General features: G+C 42.0%; 1 protein-coding gene across 1 annotated transcript in view; it reads left to right on the top strand.

The window, feature by feature from the left end:
• LOC122809396 (histone H4 transcription factor) overlaps window positions 1-19,945 on the top strand; it is a 698,230-nt gene extending 678,285 nt beyond the window's left edge. The window contains exon 10 of the mRNA XM_044080864.1: window positions 16,475-19,945. Within this exon, the coding sequence (XP_043936799.1) occupies window positions 16,475-16,997 (523 nt within the window). The 3' untranslated portion in view covers window positions 16,998-19,945. The remainder of the gene's footprint in view (window positions 1-16,474) is intronic.
• Window positions 19,946-20,308: the final 363 nt, after the last annotated feature.

The raw sequence follows: 20,308 nt of genomic DNA, 5'->3' as shown, positions 1-20,308 counted from the left end.
TGCCTACCAGTAATTTGGCATTACATTTATGTGGATTCATTTGTTCAGCCTTGGAGCGCTCCTGTACTTGCTTTTTGCTTTCCTGTTTATTTTTTCAAGTCTTGAGAGCATTTACACACTGGTCACTATTGTTTGATTTTTATAGTCTTTAAAAATTCCCTACAGGCTACTCTGTCAGAAATACTGGGTGAGCAAATTGTTGTAACTAACTAATTTTTTTTTTTTTTGAGCTGGGATACAGGATCAGAATTGCCTAGACATAGTAACGCCTTGCTGGGTCTAATTCTGGTGGCTGCCAAAAAAGGAATTACTAAAAATGGAAATCAAATATGGTTGGTTTAGACTTTGAAGCAATGAATATAATAATGAACATAAACGAATTGAAGGTGGGATCTTTAGAAAAGGGTGGGAGCAAATTACACAGGAAAAATGTGGATTGTAATGAGGTTTAAAGGAAGGCAGAAACTGAGTGAGCTATATAATACTAGATTGACAATGACTGTGCAGAATATTATATTTGATGTGTATTGTTTGTAACTGACAATATGTCTATATGGTTTGTTTTCATTTTTATAAATGTATGACTGCCTGTGTCATAAGTGATAATTCAATAAAAATGATTAAAAAAAAGAGTAAGGACATTGGAATGAAGCCCAAAGGAAGAAACATGTAAGTGTGAAAGAGGTGACTGCATTAATTCAGGCTGTAAAAGCTTTCAAGCCATTGTGGAGGAGATTATCCTGTTAGTCATGGGCAATGATTTAGCAACAAATAGGAAGGGGCATATTCTTATACCCATTGCAGGCTGGCAGTGACTGCCTGGGAATTATCTTTGTAGTCGCTGATTGTTGTAAGTGCGTTCTTCATCCTATCACATCAAAACAAAGGTGAGCCAGGAAACCAAGTTGAAGGCAGACCTGAACAAATGGATATTACACGGGGAAATCTTTCTTCAGCTAGTGTACAGGTGGGTTTGTTCCATAAATAGACCTGTTTGCATCCCAAACAACAGACACTTTAAAAATTTCCATTGAAGGGCACCCTGCAAAGGAGCCTTGGATAGTGGCTGCCTTTTCCATCAACTGAGCAGGTCTCTTTTTGTAAGTATTTTCCTTGGTATCCCTGTTCTCCAGGCTGATTCAGAAGGTAAGATGTGAAAGGCCAAAGATGATATCATCCCTCTAGTCTAGCTCCACTGATTCTCCTCCTTTGTGGAAATGTGCAGTGGAAAGTTATGCACTGTTGCCGTTGATGGGCCTCCTAACTCAAGAGAGGGGGGGTCTCTACACCCCAGCCTGAAAGCACTGCAGTTCACAGCCTGAATTGTCTAATCCTACCACTGTTCAGACTCCAGTACCAAGAGGATCTGTTGTGTACAACAAAAGATGCCGGAAAACCAGATACTAGAAAAGCCTACATAGATGTTTGGAAGGGCTTTTCTATGTTGAACTGCATCAGTGCACATGATTCTTCAGTACCTTAGTGAGCTGTTTAATGCAGGCTTGGTCATCTCAACCTGCCTGCCTTTGGATTCTCCCTTGGAAAGTCTTCTGCCTGTCAAACAATTTCTGAATAGTGGAGTGCACTGTCCCACTTGTACATGTAAATGTTCTTCCTGTCTCTGCGTTATTAGTGCTTAAAATATAAGAGCAAAAAATGTAATTAGACTATATGGCTAGACTTCTGAAGATCGGCTTCTGAAGATCCTCACAGACCAATAGCCTAGTAAGTACCTATAGGCAACGGATATTTGCTTCTTCCTGGGATCTGAATTATGTCCTTGAAAAGCTAACACAAGCATGTTTTGAACCTTTAGTCACAGCCCCTATACGTTTCTGATTTGGAAAATGATTTTGCTGGTAGTTATCACTTTTGCTAGGAGAATGTCAGAACTCATAAGCACTGTTATATAGGTACCCATTCTTAGTAGCCCGCAGGGACAAATCCCTCTTTTACGCATAAGATAGTGTCAGAATTCTCACTGAACCAAGCTATCCAGCAACCTGCCATTTTTTCCAGCGCACAAAACAAGGGAGTAAGAATTCTGCATTCTGTGGTTATACACAGACAGCGAAGATACTTGCACAGAACCAGGGACCGTAAGATCCAGTGTCCAGGAAGTTGTTTATTTCATTTATTATAAAAAAGATGAGACAATCCGTATCAAAATAAACAGTATCCAAGTGCAAGCACATTGCATTCTTTTGTGCTACTTGGATCAAGGTAAAAATCTGGTAGGTTCTGTTAAAGTTCATAGTATACAGACACAACCACAACTATTACTTACTTTAAGGTAGACAGCACCCGGTCTATTTTGGAAGCAGCTGCTTGGGCCTTCATGCTCACCTTTACAAAGCACTGCAGACTAGACATTGCTTCTAAGGCTGGCTGTGGGTTTGCTGCAGCCCTCATACAGGTGTGCTACAGCCAAACTACTCTTTTCCAGCAATTCTGTCTTTCATGCTAGATTTCTGGGAATTGTTCCAGTAGTTAAGACTGCTGCAGCAGTGATTGAAAAGAAGATCATTGTACAGTTGTGTAAGAACTTCCTTAGTAATAGTGGATGTTAGAGTAGGTCATTGTTGTAAGACAATCTCCCTCTCTCCACCCTTGCTCTTTCTTTTAGTATTGTGCATCCTGGACTGGAGTGGAGTACCCTCTTCTTAGACTTTCCTTTTCAAGGACTTGAGCCTTCTAAGGCCCGAGTTAGATTCGGGGAGAACTTATTTCTCACCATTCCCCTTACTTTAGTGAACTAGAGTGTCCTGTAATTCCCTGTTGTTTCCATTGGCTTTTATGCATAAATTTGTTTGGTCATAGTCTGGTTCACTGGTCAAGAAGGCTTTAATATAACACATGCAGATGTCCATTTTTAACACCTTTGTTGAATTTTCACTTAAGACGCAGGCAAACATCCATTTATATAAAAGAAAACAAACCATATTAGCATGTTCACAGTTAAATATTGCATATTATTTTATGCAATTGTCATCAATCCAACATTACATAATTGATTATACATCACATACATTGTTATACAGTTATTGTCAGTTCAGCATTAACCTCACTCCTACAAAACATTATTTTGCTGTATTGTTTCTACTATTTCATGAGATGTCCGTTTTATACTGGAAGTGTCCTGATGTCCCATATGGAATGGGGAATGTTTCATGGTTCTGGAACTCTGGCTGGATGCCTAGGCAATCTGCAGTGAAAACCCTACTAATTAGGACTCCTGCAACAATCATCAACTCAGACATCTGCTATCTGCTCTTATGGTAATTTCTTACATAGTTGTACTTTTCTGAGCGAGACCAAGACAAATGAACTTGCCACATTCCCTGTATAAAATGCTGATAGAATAGCAAACTTTAAATAAACCAGTGTTAATACTTTGTGGTGTGACGTTGATTGATTTCCAACATCTCCCAAGTTTGTATTGAGCAGGTAGTGACTAAGGATGTTATTTGCAGTAACAGTGATACGAATCCTGAACATCAAATTCTTTTTCTGTGCCACAGTTCACTGCTAGCAGAGACAAGAAGTTAAGTGGGCATGTATTATCTATGGCAGGCAGATGTAATTGTCAAGCAGATTGTGCACAGCTGAGCTACACCCACTCATGACAAGTGAGTTTCTTTCGTACAAGCCCTCCATTGACCTCCATCCCTGCAGTCAAGCAGTTTTTGAAAGAATACTTAAGACCTGCACAGAGACCATTGCCCTCCTCACCTTGGGAACTGCATTTTGTAATACAAAAGTTTTACGCCTTCCTTTAATCCAGGTAACGCATCAGCTCTAAAGTACTTGCCTTGGAAGACTTTATTGTTGGTGACCTCTACTGTAGTAAAGTAGTATTTCAGAACTGTAGGCCTTTGTGTATAGAAGTCCTTATACAGTCTTACTTACTAAATTGTTGGCATGTTGAACCAATCATGCTTACGTGACTAATATGTGCAAGAGCTAGCTTGAGTCATACTGCTCAGCTGCCACTGTTTTACTTATCAGTACAAGAAGGAATGATACCTGCTCTCCTAGACATACAGGCATCTGTTACATTACATTTAGTGAATTTAGGACCTGAGGCAGAGTGAATTGCAGTTTGTATCCTTTATGGCAAGAAAACATGGCAGGCCAGTAATCAAACAAACCGTGTTTAAATGAATAGCAAATCATGTTGTGTTCTGTTATGGCTATTGTGGTAAGACCTTATGTGTAGTGGGCAATGGATTACTGTAACAGATTTGTGCATCTGCATGTTATGCAAGGTATAAAGTTCATTATATAGTATATGCCATTAGTTGCTACTTAGAGGACTAGCACTGCCTTAACCCCATTGCTCCTATTTACCTTTATAGAAGAAAGGGGTGATTGTTTCCTTACTAATGGAATTATTGGCAAATACTATGTAATATAACATTGCTTGCTAAAATTAAGTATCTCCTGAAACTCGCATGCAGGTGTTAAGGGTACTGCTTGTGTATGACTGAATTGGGCCATTAAGCTTTACAGCCAGACAGACTTTTAAATGTATTATTTATATTTGTTTATCAAGGTAGTGCACTGATCTCAGTAGACCACTTGTAGGCGTAGCCTGGGTATGTAATGGTAGCAGAAATCCAGAAGTGTAGTTGGTTGCCAGCATAAAGGTGTTCTGTCACTTGGCACAGACGTAAGGCTATCAGCTGCTAAAAAACTTCATGTACTCCAGGGTTTGATTTCCTCAGCCACTGTTTGCCTACTGTGTGATTCTGTGCAAGTCTGTTAATCAGGCAGTGCTCCCAGGTTACCTCAGAAGACAGACTTGTGTCTAATGATTTTCCTGGTTAATAAATGAATACAGTAAAAAATAAAGGATGTTTATATATAATTGAATTAGTCTATTATGTTCTGCACCCAGCTAGTTTGTTATATATATTAGCAGAAATCTGGAAATGTAGTTTGCAAACAAAATGTAGAAGGAACCCATTATTTTTTACTTCAGACTTAAAGGACTGTTCAACAGAAAGTTGAGTTTATAGATTATTTCTTTTCAAATGGGAAATATCTTTTGCTGTGAAATTAATAAAATCAACTCATTATAAAGCTATAAAGATAGCAAATTGAGAAGGGTGATAGCCATCTGTAAATGTGGCAGGTGTAACTTTTACTGGTATTCTGAAAAGGAATATAAGCTTTCAAGTTGCACCTTCCTGCTACAAGTCACTTGCACTAGTCAAACCAGAGTACCAGGGCAGCAGGCTCTACTGATGCCTTTTTTTAAAGGCATGTTTGATAATCAGTTACCTGTGTGGCAGCTAATCACACTTTCTAAGTACTGCAAGCCAGATGTAAAATCCAGAAGTAGGGTAATATTTGCCACAGTAGTTCTGCAGTGCATGTTGGTTCCTCTTTTCCAAGTCTCCGGCCTGACTGTCTGTAGGTTGCCCACTGCTTTAGTACTCATTGGCAAGCATAATAAGCAAAGCTACATCAGAGATCTGTATATCTATGAGTGCATACTCACATGTATGTGTTTGAATAGCAGGATCTCTGTTTTATTGTGGTCTGCTTTCTACCTACCCACCAAGTCTCCTGCCTGCACTCCTGCTGCATGTCAGAGGACAGAAATCTTCACTGACAGAATGCTGCTCTTTTACATTTTCTGGTGCCTCACATTGTGATGAGGGGTTCGTTTAACTTAATCAAACCCAGGTTCTCCTGTCCTACTTGACATGCACACTTGTTAGCGATACCCTAAAAAAGCACAGATGGTACTGGCTGCTCTTCCTTCTTAAGTGTTGATGTTCATTGTGTTTCACTGTTGCAGTTCTAACCAATGGGTTATCCGGCTCCCGGTAGCCCTTGATCAGCCAGAATACCAAAGGTAAGTAAATAAATATGACATTGGTTGTAAAGGACGTCCGATACAAAAGGAGGCAGCTGACGTCACTTCCTCAGTGTTCCTTGCAGTGGAGCCCGACACAAAAGCATTTTTTGCACCAGTGCCATTTGGCAGTTTACCTTTTTCGTTTCCGACTACAAAGTTGAAGGCAGCTACAGCTAAGTTCCCCATTGGGGATCCTCATTTCTTGCCTTAACGAATGTCAGAAAAGGTTAATAATTGTCGTACCTGTGGAAAATAGATTCCCCGTAGAGATTTTCATTCCTATTGTATTATTTGTTTAGGCCTTGACCACGACGTTTCTAGTTGTGATCTCTGTGCTTCCTTTAATCCACATACTATTCGTCAATTTGGCTAAGCTTTTAGCTAAACATTTTGGAGTTTGGCCTAAGTTTGTTGATATGGCGTCTGCTGTTTTTCAGGCTTCGGATATCCCTAAAAAGTGTAAGAATAAGGACCGCTGCAGGCTTCAGAAGGTCAAGTCCTCGGATGATGTTAAGTTGGTCATCAGTCCTGCGGTAACCAGTGAGGTGCCTTTGCAGCCCCTGCAACCTGCGGATTTTCAACCGCAGGCCTCAGTTGAGACCATTTCAGGGTCCCCCAGGCCTCCAGCTTTCATTTCGTCTTCTGACCTTCCGCCTGTCACCTCTTCAGCTGGATCCGGAACCACTAAGCTGACTCTGGTGTCAGAGGCCTCTGTTCTTCATTTGGACAGCAAGCTCATACCGACGGCCTCTGCCGCGACTTGCTGAATTCTGCCAGTCTTGTCAATAAACATTCATTACATTGTGGTTTTGACATTCTAGAAGCCTCCTGCAGGGCTACAGTTAATGGATCTGTTATTAGAAGGCATGCTTGGCTCTGGGAACAGCCCCTTCCAGATCCTGTCAAGGCTAAGCTTTTAGACGTACCTTTGCATAGGAACAGTCTTTTTGGCAGCAAAGCAGAGGAAATGCTCAAGAAGATGGAGGATAAGGCCAAGTCTATGCAAACAGTTAAGGACTTTCTGCAGGTTCAACTTCCTCGCTTTAGCAGGAATTACCCTTTTAAGAGTTGGACGTTTCCTGATACCAGCAGACAGAACCGTTCTAGGACTAGAGGTTACAAATCTTCTAGGGGGCAGTCGGCTACCCCTCAAAGGTCTAAGCGTTGGCAGGCTTCCACTTCCAAGGCAGGAAGTTCTAAGCCTGCATCTCAATCCAAACATTCTCAATGACTCTGTCCAACTTCTGCCTGTTCTTGCTTCTCCAGAGAGTCCTTTAGGGGGAAGGTTGGCCGTTTTTGCAAATGTCTGGGCCACTATCACAGATGACAAATGGGTACTCAGAACTGTATCCCTAGGTCACAGGTTTTCTTTCCACACCTTACCAGTACCCAAAGGGTTTCCGGACACTCCTCCAAACCAAAGGGCCGAAGTAGAAAAACAAATTTTGTCTCTGTTACATCTGGGAACAATAGAATCAGTTCCTGATGTTCTTCATGTTTCACTGTTGCAGTCATTACATTTGGGTTATCTGCTTGCAGGTAGCCCTCAGTTGGCCTGATTAACAAAGTCTTGGGTCCTGTGTCGGTTGTCCCTTCTTCCATGATGTCAGGCGTATAAAACATGCAACTGAAGCCATTAAATCAGTCTTTCTTGCCATGCGGTGCCCAAAGCAGAAGCAGTTCGCAAGTGCCATTCGGCCGACTCCTGAAATTTGTGTTTTTGAGTTTCAGAACCGAAGTCTTCTTAAAGCTAAGTACCCTGTTGGGGAAACTTTTTCTTGCTCCTTACCGATGTCAGTAAAAGTTAATAATTGCATTACTTGTGGAAAGCAAATACCTCATAAAGTTTTTAATTCGTACTGTATTCCTTGCCTAGGCTCTGACCATGACATACCTTGCTGTCGGTTTTGTGCTTTATTTAATCAGCGCACTATCAGTCTGTATATTTTCGCCTCTAAATATTTTGGTTCTTGGTTTAATTATCCAGAAATGTCATCTGTTAGCCACCCGACTACCGGGATTCTGAAAAAACGCAAAGATATAGACAGAGACAGGCCGCCGAGGTCCAAAACTGCCGACGACGCTTCTCCTAAGCCAGTTGCCAGTTCGCCGGTATTCAGTGAGGTGCTTTCGCAGCCCCTTGATACCTGCTAGTTCTGATTCGCAGGACTCTACTGAGACCCATTTAGAGTCCTGTATGTCACGAGATGCTTCAACTATAGAACCCGCAGATGTCTCTACCTTGGATGGGTCCGGAGCCGCTGTGCAGGCACCAGCTTCTGAGGGTGTATTCAGGCCTATGGACTTGCATATTAAACCGATGCCTCCTTCTTCACTTAGGCCTAAATCTCGAACTATGCCTAAAGAAACGACGCCCAGGCCACATGCTCAGGCCTCTATGCGTAAAAAACAAATGATAAGAATGGCTGAAGACCTAATAACTCTAATCAGGGGTAGCCAACCCCCACCCCCTTCTAAGAGGCCTAGGACTGATTCTTCTGATGATCTGGATTTGCCCTTATCTACTTATGAGGATTCTGATGCAAAGGACTCCATTCCCTCTGCTTCCCCTCCAGAGGATTTTTCTTTTGGGGAAACCTTGCATACTTTAAGGGAGCATTTCTGCTGGGAAAGCCAGGATTTTTCTGATTCAAAAAAGAGGCTTAGGGATTTCTTATTCCTACCTCAGCATAGGCCTTTAACTATTCCTCCTGTACTAGACATTGTTGATGATGCTTTTTTGGAATCTAGTTTGGCCCCTGATTCCTTGCCTCCTGCTCCCAAAAAACCTGACAGACACTACAGGGTCCCTGAGTCACACAAGTTCCTTTTTAAAAATCCTATTGCGGATCCAGAGACTATTTCACAGGGGCCCAAGTGCATTAAAGCTTCTACTGCTAAACATCCTACCCCTTCTGATAGAGACTCCAGGGTGTTGGATAGATGGGGTAAGTAGGTTTACACTTCTGCAACCGTGGCCATTAGGGCTTTAAACTGCCAGTTTCATATGTTAAAGTATCAGCAACATGTTATTGGATTGCTTAAACAGAAAATTATGTTGATTCCTGACCATGTGGAAAATAAAGAATTACAGGATTTAATGCATTCTGCTGAACAGGTTGGAAAACATACTTTGCAATGTGGTTGTGATTCATTAGAGGCCTCTTGCAGGGCTGCTGTTACTGGGTCTGTGCTCGGAAGGCATGCTTGGCTTAAGGAGCAATCTTTGCCTGATCATGTTAAAGCTAAATTGTTGGATGCTCCCTTAAATCAGGACCGCCTGTTCTTAAAAAGATGGAAGATAAAGCTAAATCTATGCAAACTGTTAAAGATTTCTTAACTTCAACCTCCTAGATTTAGTAGGCACTGTCCCTCTAAGAATTGGTCCTTTCCAGCCCCTTCCAGGTCTTCACAAGCCATACCCAGACACAGCAAAAGCCCCAGGTTTCAGTCCCAGGAGATGCACAGGACTAAGCAGTGGGGGGGCCTGTACTTCCAAATCTGGGAGTAATAAGACTCCCCCATATGGTAAACTGTCTCAATGACTTCCTTTTAAAATTTCCAAGCACTTATCAACTGACTGCCCCTTTGGGGGGAAAGATTGCTCTTCATGTAAAGAACTGGGAACTCATTACCCAGAACAAATGGGTTTTAAATATAGTGTCCCAGGGATACAGATTTCACTTCCACATGTTGCCAACACCAAGCGGGTGGCTGGACCTACCCCCAAATCAGTGGGCAGAGGCCCAAAAACAAATACTTTCCCTCTTAAGCATGGGGGCTATTCAACTGGTACCAGAAGAGGAAAAGGGACAAGGTTTCTACTCGAGACTTTTCCTGGTACCCAGAAAAGACAATTCATGGTGTCCTATCCTGGACCTGTCACCCTTTTGGAGATTCCAAAATTCAAGATGCTGACTTTTCAATTGCTTCCTATGCTAGGCAAAGATGCCTGGTTGGCAACTCTAGATTTAAAAGAAGCATACCTGCACATCCCAATCAGGGAATCTTGCAGAAGATACCTATGCTTCAAAGCAGGCTACACACACTGTCAGTTCTCTGCACTTCCCTTTGGCTTATCTACTGGGCCCAGGGTATTCACAAAGTGCCTAGCCCCAGTTATTGCATTTTGCAGGCAAAGAAATATTCAAATATACCCATACCTGGACGATTGTCTAATTCAGGCAGAAATTTGAATCATCTGGCCTTTGTACAAAGGTTTCTAACTTGTCTGGAGTACACCATAAACGAAAAGAAATCACACCTGGTACCCTGTCAACAAATTATATTCCTGGGAGTAAGCTTGAATACAACTTCCCAGATGGCTTACCTCACGCCAGAGAAGCAAATTCATTTGACAACCTACTTCAAACAAGTGGCCACAAAAACCCTGCTATCTGCAAGCCTTGGGTTTCATGGCCTCCTGCATTCTTCTAATTCCATATGCAAGACTGCATATGAGGAAACTACAGTGGTATCTAAAAAGCCTATGGTGTCAACATTCTCAGGATCTAGAAGCAATGATTCCTATCATACCTTGCCTACACCTAGATTTCCTTTGATGGGCAGAGGCCTACCACCAAAACAAGGGACTATCTTTCACACCACCCCCTGCCGTCCATACCCTAACAACATACACATTAGACTATGCATGGGGGGCTCACCTGGCAGGGAAGTGCATTCAGGGCAAATGGAACCCAAGTCAAATGCACCTGCATATCAATCAAAAAGAAATGTTAGCTGTACAGAATGCTCTGACAGCCTTCAAGGACCACATTCTTTCAGGACAACTAATGGTAAAGATGGACAACACCACTGTTATGTGGTACATAAACAAGCAGGGGGGGTACACATTCTTACATGCTCTGCAGACTAGCCATGGCATTGTGGAACACAGCCTTGAGCTACCAAGTGAACCTAGAAGCTCAATTCCTGCCAGGAAAATTAAATACACTGGCAGACGGACTAAGCAGAAACCTCATGGACCCACACGAGTGGAAACTGGAACCAAGGATTTTCAACATGTTGACAAGCAAATGGGGGAGCCCAGATATAGACCTGTTTGCCTCTCCCCAGAACTACCAATTGTACAAATTTTGCACAAGGACTCCACACAAGCAAGCCTGGAAAGTGGATGCTTTGTCCTTCAGCTGGAACAACCTATCAATCTATGCCTTCCCCCCTCTGCCTCTGCTCTCCAAAGTACTACTAAAAATCAAACAGGACAAAGCAAGGATGATTTTGATTGTTCCAGACTGGCCACGCCAACACTGGTACCCCCTCCTGCGCAGTGTGTCACGGTTATCCCCATGGCACCTGCCTCAGACTCCTTCCCTGTTGTCTCAGCAGGAGAACCAGATTCTGCACCCTCAGCATCTAACACTGAACCTTGCAGCCTAGCTAATTACCTAATCTCTACTTTACCATCCCTCAGTAAACCTGTGATGGATATCATTTTAGAGGCAAGGAGGCCTAGTACTAGAAAATTTTATGCTGAAAAATGGAAGAGATTCTGTGCCTGGAACCAGTCTCAAGGGATGAGCACAGCAGCGCCCAATTTACCTCAAATTTTCAATAGCTAACTGAGATGCTTCACAAGGGCCTGTCTTTTTCCTCCATTAAAATCCACGCCTCAGCCATTTCAGCTCATTATAACACAGAACCTCCCTTCTTCTCTCATCCACTGCTCAAGCAGTTCCTCAGTGGGGCCAAAAATTTGAGACCAGCCAGGAGAGCTCCAACCCCAGCCTGGGACCTTAACTTTGTTTTGGAGAAACTCACTCTACCTCCTTTCGAGCCAGCTGCTACTGCAGACTTAAAATTTCTTTCTTGGAAAACAGCTTTCCTTTTAGCAATCACTTCAGCTCGAAGGGTATCTGAATTACAGGCCCTTATGGTAGTGGAGCCTTTCATCATCTTTCATGCGTACAGGGTGTCCCTCAGAACCAATCCACCCTTCATGTCCAGTGTGGCTCTTAAGCAGTCCATTCATTTGCCAACCTTCTTTCCCAATCCAAAGAACAAAGGGGAACCGGATACTGCCATCCTTAGATGTGCACAGACAACTTAGATTCTACTTGGACAGGACTAAACCTCAAAGGAAATCTGAACAACTGCTGGTGGCATTTGCTGCAGGGGCAGAGGGGCAGGCTATTTCAAAGCAAGCCATTTCTAAATGGATAGGCCATTGCATTCATTTCTGCTATAAGCACCATGGAAAACCTATCCCCCAGGGGATCAAACCTCACTCCACCAGGGCTGCATCTACCTCTACAGCCTTTCTCAGAGGCGTTCCTACCAGGGACATCCTAGAAGCTGCTACCTGGAGTTCTGTACATAATTTCACCAAGCATTATCATTTGCCAATTTTTTGCTAAATCCAGAGCTGGCTTTGCCACTGCAGACTTGCAGAGCCTTATAGCTGGTCCTAATGCTGCCTAAATTCCTTCTCTTAACCATAGCTTTGGGAATCTACCAAAATGTAATGACTGCAACAGTGAAACACAACGAACATAGCGCAGTTGTGTACACTTACCATAAATGTAGATGTTCGGGTGTATTCACTGTTGCAGTCCTGGTTACCCTCCCTCCAGCCCCCTAACTTCTTTTGGCTTTACTTCTCTTTATTATGCTTAAAAGCCTTTTGGTGTATTTGCTTTTTTGTTGGAAGTATATCATTGTATTTTTATATTTAATTGCTTCCCATTAGGGGGGGCACCTGACATCTGGGGCAAGAAAAACTGATGCAATGGCGTCTGCTGCATGTTTTATATCCCTGACGACCTGATGTCATGGAAGTAGGGACAGCAACCGACGCAGGACCCAAGACTTTGTTAATCAGGCCGACTGAGGGCTACCTGCAAGCAGATAACCCAAATGTGATGACTGCAACAGTGAATACACTCTAACATCTACATTTATGGTAAGTGTACACAACTGTACTTTCAGCAGGTAGGCCAGGGGTTCTATTCCAGACTTTTTCTAGTTCCAAAAAAAAAGAAGGCACCTGGTGTCCTATCCTAGCTCTCTCCATTCTGAACTCTTTTTTGGTAATTCCAAAGTTCAAAATGCCCACTCTGCATCAGTTGCTTCCAATGTTAGAAAAGGATTCCTGGCTGGTAACTTTGGATCTCAGAGAAGCTCATCTGCACATCCCTATCAGGGAAAGTTGCAGGCAATACCTTTGTTTCAGGGTGGGCAAGCAACATTATCAATTCTCTGCACGGCCCGTTGGCTTATCTACTGCTCCCAGAGTTCTCACAAAGTGCCTGGCTCCAGTCATTGCTTTTTGCAGGCAGAAGAAAATTCAGATTTATCCATACTTGGACGACTGTCTAATTCAAGCAAATTCTCTGGAACAACTGTTAAAGGAAGTAGAGTTTGTAAAGACTCTTCTTTCTTCCCTGGGTTACACTCTCAACAAGGAAAAATCAAAAATGGTGCCATCCAAGGAGATAACATTCCTGGGAGCGAGTCTGAAGACAGCCGCCCAGATAATATACCTCACCCAGGAGAAGCAGACAACTCTTTCAGTGTACTTCAAGGATATGGCAAGCCTGTCCCAGCTCCCTGCAAGCTCTGGGATACATGGCTTCTTGCATTCTCATGATTCCATATGCAAGACTGCATATGAGGAAATTGCAGTGGTACCTCAAGAATCTTTGGTGTCAACACACACACGACCTGGATATGATAATTCCTCTGCTTCCATGTCTGCAGACAGAATTTCTATGGTGGGCAACAGCCTGTCTGTAAAACCAAGGCATGCCTTTTCGCCCACCCTCTACCACTCAAGTTCTTACCATAGACGCATCGGACCACGCCTGGGGAGCTCACCTGGATGGCAGATGCATACAGGGTAGTTGGAATACCCAGCAGATGCACTTGCACATAAATCTGAAGGAGTTGACAGCAGTTCAGCAGGCCTTACTAGCTTTCAAGCAACTTCTTTCTCCAGGAACTCTGCTAGTCAGAACAGACAACACCACAGTCATGTGGTACATTAACAAGCAGGGAGGGACTTATTCCTATACCCTGTGCAGGCAAAGCATGAATCTCTGGTACATAGCATCTCTGGGCCTGTATCTACTAGCTCAGTTTCTTCCAGGAAGGCTCAGTGTTTTGACAGACCGGTTGAGCCGACAGACCCTGGATCTACACGAGTGACAACTGAACAGAGCAGTCTTTTACAGCATCATTCAACTCTGGGCCACTCCCCAGGTGGATCTTTTCTCCACCCCAGACAACCATCTTCTCCCTCTTTTTTGCGCCAGACAACATCACAGCAGAGCTTGGAGAGTAGATGCTCTGTCCTTCCCTTGGACTCTGCTGTCAGTTTATGCCTTCCCTCCTCTTCCTCTTCTTCCCAGAGTGTTATTGAAGATCAGGGACGAACGACCAAGGACTATTCTCATAGCTCCAGACTGGCCCAGACAGCATTGGTATCCACTTCTTCGCAGTCTCTCCCAATTTCCTCCTTGACATCTTCCTCTGAAACCGGATCTTTTGGTTCAGGAAGAGGGAAACATTCTACATCCTCTTCTTCAGTCTCTCCATTTGGCAGCATGGCTCATTGTATGACTCCATCCTTTTCTTCTTCCCTTTCCCAGCAGGTGGTTGATGTGCTGAGGGAGGCCAGGAGGCCTAGCACTAGGAAGTCCTATGGTGGCAAATGGGAAAGATTCTCTCATTGGATGCAGGCTAGAGGGTAATCTTCTTCTCGGCCTACCCCTCCTCTGATCTTGGAATACCTGGCTGATTTGCTTCAAGGTGGTCTTTCCTTTTCCTCTATCAAGATCCATGCTTCAGCCATTTATGCTCATTGTTCTTTTGAGCAACCCATTTTCTCTCATCTCCTGATGAAAATGTTTCTCAGAGGTGCTTGCAGCTTAAAACCTCCCAGAAGGGCACCTACTCCAGCCTGGGATCTTAATTTTGTTCTAGAGAAACTCACTCTTACTCCTTTTGAGCCAACTGCCACTGCAGATTTAAAGTTTCTTAATTGGAAGACTGCTTTTCTCTTGGCTGTAACTTCAGCAAGGAGGGTTTCGGAGCTGCAAGCTTTGGCTTTGGAGCCTTTTCTTATTTTCCATGCAGACAAGGGTCTCTCTGAGAACCAACCCCTCCTTTATGCCTAGGGTGGTTTCCAGCCTGACCCTTAATCAGTCCATACACCTTCCTACCTTCTTTCCTAATCCTCAAAATAGAGGTGAAAGGATTCTACATTCTCTTGATGTGCACAGACAGCTCAGGTTTTACCTGGACAGACTAAAGACCTTCGGAAATCAGCACAGTTATTGGTCAGTTTTGCCCCTGGAGCTCAGGGCAAGGCTATTTCTAAGCAAACCATTTCCAAATGGATTGCACATTGTATTACTTTTTGATATTCTTTTCATGGTAAGGTTCCTCCTCAAGGGGTTAGGACCCACTGAACAAGAGCAGCTTCCACTTCTGCAGCCTTTTAAGGGGTGTCTCTACTACAGACATTTTGGAGGCTGCCACATGGTCGTCTGTTCACACTTTCACAAAGCATTATAATTTGCCTTTGTTTTGTAGAGCCAGGGCTGGGTTTGCCACTGCTGTTCTGCAGGGCATTATCTCCAATCCTTGATTCTCTTTGTTCCTCCTCCCTTGTCTCTAGGTTCTGGTAATCAACCCATTGGTTAGGACTGCAACAGTGAAACACGATGAACATAATAGAGTTGTATACACTTACCGTAAATGTAGATGTTCGAGTGTATTCACTGTTGCAGTCCTGGTTTCCCTCCCTCCTTCCTTTCCTCTTTTTTGGTCCTCTCCTTTTCTCTTTTCCTAAGGTACAGACTAAATTTGGTATTTGCCAATATTGCTGTTGGTTTAAGCCTTGTTTTCTGGGCTTTCCGACTGTTATGGCAAGAAAGACTGAGGAAGTGATGTCGGCCACTTCCTTTTGTATCGGACGTCCTGACTTCCTTTACAACCGATGACAGCCGATGTCATATTTACTTACCTTTGGTATTCTGGCCGATCGAGGGCTACCAGGTGCCGGATAACCCATTGGTTAGGACTGCAACAGTGAATACACTCGAACATCTACATTTATGGTAAGTGTACACAACTGTACTTTCTGATGTTCCCAGTTTGAAGAGTAGACTTAGCTCTACTTTGGGGATGTCCAGATCTGTGAGGGTCAGGGTGTATGAACAGATGACTGCTTGCAGCTGCTCTTAGGCAAAATGAATGATATCCCACCATTAGTCTTTCCATTTGAACATCTATATTTATGGTGAGTATGCTCACACAAATGTATTTTTCCTCTCTATTCTTCCTGTGTGCAGGATAACTTGGGGTGAAGAGTTAAGATAAATGGGATTTATGCTAGCAGATGGACAATGCATAATTTCTGAATCATGTTCAGAATTTGGCTAGGTTGAGTTACCTAGTTCCTTTACTGTATAAATAAAAAAAACATAATGTTTCTGTAAAGCCCAGGTGTAGTATATTTAATTACTATGATGGGAAGTTTTACTATGGGGAATGCAATTGATAATAAGAGAGGTAGTGAAAAATAGTACTTACTGATTCCATAGTTTTCATGAGCTAATATTTGCCTTTGTTTCCCCACAGATACAAGGAGCATAGTGATGGATACATGAGGCTGCAGTTAGTGCGGTACGAGAGTGTAGAGCTAACTGAACAATTAATGAAGGACCGTGAAAGGCAAGATGGACATGGGGGAGTAGAATGCATGATACTTGCAGAAGATGAAGCCAACTTAAGGGGAATCATCCTTGAGCCTGTAGAGGAAGTGCCTGATGATGAGTGTGGAGATGTAATACAGGATGCTGGTACACCTGCATGTGTCAGTAGTATAAACTCTGATACAGGAAACGTAGATTCTGTAATAGGACAATCACTGCAGCCAGCCGTGGTTAACACTGCAGACACAGACTCTGACCCCATCATTCGAGTTGTGAACCGGACAAATGAGAAGGGTGAAAATGAGACTGTGTTTTATGTGATGACCAGTGCAACAACAGATATAGAACAAAAGAATTTCAAAAGTTCTGAAGCATCCTCTGAGCCAGAAGAGAATGTGATGGACCACTTGCAAAAAACAGCTGAGGAACTTGGAATTCAGATTGTGTGAATGAAACATGTTGAGGTTAGCTATGGAAGACATCTCTAGTGCCTATCTGAAGCCCCTTCTTCTGTCGCAATCAGTTTGGCATCGAATGTCTGCCTGGTTTAGTTAAGCCTTCAGATTTTATAACTCTGGAGGTCTACATAGCAAGAAGTGAACAGTTTCAAATTAAGGGTGTTTATTCTGCGGCAGCTGACTTGATCAAAGTGCTGATCTCTTTAGTTCCAGTACAGTCCAAAGTTCGAAAACTGTACTGCCGGGAAGTGCTAGTGTAGCCTGGCCCTTTTTGTTGGGATGACACCGATGTTGCTTTATTCTTTTAGCTGTATTAACCTCTATCCTCATTTTCTTCCACACATCAAATTATCCCTCCTGACAACTTTTTGCTCTTAGCCTTGCCTCTGCATTTGCATGTACATACATACTAGTGAATTGTAAAATTTAAAAATGTTAAAGGAATGAGCTCTAAAATACAAAAAGTTTAAATGAATGTTATTAAGCTGCAGCTGTTTTAAAACATGGCATACGGTCATTGAGATTCATTTTTGAAGTGAGCTTACATGACCCAAAGTATATTTTTTCCAGTCATTGGCTGCTTTTGTAACTATTTCCTTATGAATTACGTGTTACAAGCTGAAGTTTCAGTCACATAAAGCAGGAACACAGTAACATCACTATCCTGAGGTTAAGTGTTTGTTAAACAACTGAGTGCATGAAGACCACTTCTAAATTAATACAGTAGTGGGTATTCATTTTTGCAGTGTCGGTATCAAGACATTTATTATTTATTATTTTTGTATTATTATTTAACTTTGTAAACTCTCTAGGCAGAATACTTCTTTTTGGGCAACCATAAAATACTGTCCTTTTAAGTCACATGCTCAAGAGTAGCACAGTATGCAAATTGAGACTAGAGGAATCAAACCTAGGACTGCAGGATAAAGCTGTCATTTGTGCCTCTCTTGTAATGTGTGGCACATGCACACACACAAATGCTTCTTCACTGTTAATAACATGGTTTCCAGGGGGTGAGAAGTGGCTTTCCCATTCTCAATCCTGCAACCAGCTGTCGACTGTATTGGTGTTACTTTTGTGCCTAAATGCATTGTGAGGTACAGAGCCTACTTCTCTAGCTTTGACAACATTGGTAGCAGGTACTTGTAGGTAAGAAGTCTTGGTGTTGAGCCCTAAATTAAGGTAAAGAAGCAAAATTGAGTTTTAGTTTAGGAATCAAAATGCTGAAATTATTTGGTTTGCAGTGCTATCTAGTATAGCATTTAGGTGCTTGGGTTTAAGTTTCATTGCGTAGAGAAGCTGGTGGTAGATGAGGACTCAAGATAATATAGAAACTTTGGCAAATAAAGCCCACTAAGCACACATGGACTGATAATTTTTTGCACTTGCTGCTGAAGCACTGAGACCATGTTCATTTCTCTAGTTTACTGTATTTCTAAAGTCAGCATTTTCTTCTCAGCTTTTCCACATTTCAGTTAATAGAAGAATACCCGTCCCATCCATACATTTATTCTGTGTGTGTTAGAACAATTCCAGACAGGAGGCTGTCTTTCTAGCCATGTGTCTTGCCCCATTCTAGAATTTTCCTCTACTGTGTTTACACCATTGATACATGAAGGCTACTTGGCTTGGAGACTTTCCTCTAATTTCCATAATGGAACTTTAAATGAACAGTGTGCTCTGTGATGGTGGTGCTTCTTGTAGAGATGTTATAAATTCATTTCACTTCATCTTCCAGAGCTATGGTTATCATGTATCTGTATTCTGTCAGATGAAAAGATGTTACACTTCTGACAGTTGTTTTCCTTCTCTACTTTGATGGTGAGCAGTCTGCAGGTCTACAAGTATTCATGTCTTGCACCTTAATAAAATCCACATCTGTTTTTCTGGATATCTCTTACAGCAAGTTGACGTGCCAGAAGTAGACAGTGTCAACAAGTGCCTGGTTGCAGCAAACATTTTTCCAACGTGCAGGTAGTGCTTGTGTGAACCACACATTCCCTAGAGTAGCATCTGCTGCCCATCTGCTAACAGGGAAGGAGCAAATTACATAGAAATAAATAGAAGTTGTGGGAACAATATATGAAGAATAATGTTCAGTAGGAGGAAGAGTGAGGTTTAAAGGAAAGCAGGAATTCACCAATGTATGTAATGCTGGTCTGATGGTAATTACAAAGAAAAAGATATGTGATGTGTAATGTATGCAAATGGAAAAAATGTCAATATTTGTTTTCTTTTCCTTTTTGTCTCTTGAATGATAATTCAATAAAAGTATTTAAAAAAATAAAAGGTCATACCTTTCTGCTTTCCATTGTTTTCCAGTCTTGACGCATTGGTAACAGCTGAGCAGTTTTCATATTGTTTTCCACTCTGAAATTGTCTTAAATGACATGATCATTTTAGCTTAGTTTTGGCTTTATATTGATTACACTGTCATTTGTGTTTAACTGAACTTTGTATGCATGCATTTATATTGTCTCTACACCCAATAAACAAGAGTCCTGACTTTTTTTTTATATTCAGCCAACAGCACTGACACCTGTCTTTCCTTTCTGGATTTCTTATCATGCCACCAAATAGAGATGAGCCAAACAATTTTAGGTTTATCTGCTAATAAATGGAACAAAGACGGTGGTAAAAAAAAGTTTTAGAAGTCTACCTTTTTGGAGGGAATTTCTTTTCCCAAATCTTTGATTCTTGAGGCTTAAGCAGTGCCAGGTGTGTTGCTCCAAGGCATTTCAGAATATCTTTAAGATTGGGGGGGGTCACGACATAATAGTGCTTAGTATAACCAGTTTGAAACGGCTTCTTCTCCTACCTCACTGATAGCTGTGTCACTGCAGTGACTTCAGTGATCAAGATTTACATTGTTTTTTTATCTTATTTTTAAACTTTGAAACAATGTTATAAAGTTAATAAACTGTGGTCTTTTCAGCTTAGTACCTCTTGCTGGTATTTTTGTGTGTGTATATGTCTCATTACTGTAAAAACTCAGAAAACATTGCTGGTTTTGCTTTTAGCTATTTATTTAAAGGGCAACTACACTCTAAGCACATTTCCTTTTGCTAGATTTATTTTTTCTCCATACAGAATAATTACTATATTTCCACATATTAATAAACATGACTTAGAATTTTTTCTGCCTGATGGCATTTTTGTTTTAGTCAGTGTTCACCATGTTGATGCTGAGTGAAGTTTTATGATACTTTCTTTAAGAATTTGTCTGCTTCTCTTGCATCAATTCAGCCTGACACTTATGAAAGCTTATTGCCAAGGAAAATAATCAAGCATGATATCTGTAG

The sequence above is a fragment of the Protopterus annectens genome, chromosome 8.part0 (assembly GCF_019279795.1).
Source record: "Protopterus annectens isolate FY-2018-M chromosome 8.part0, PAN1.0, whole genome shotgun sequence".
NCBI classification, from domain to species: domain Eukaryota; kingdom Metazoa; phylum Chordata; order Ceratodontiformes; family Protopteridae; genus Protopterus; species Protopterus annectens.
The sequence above is the reverse complement of the archived record's forward strand: the minus strand, read 5'-3'. Positions and strand labels throughout refer to the sequence as shown.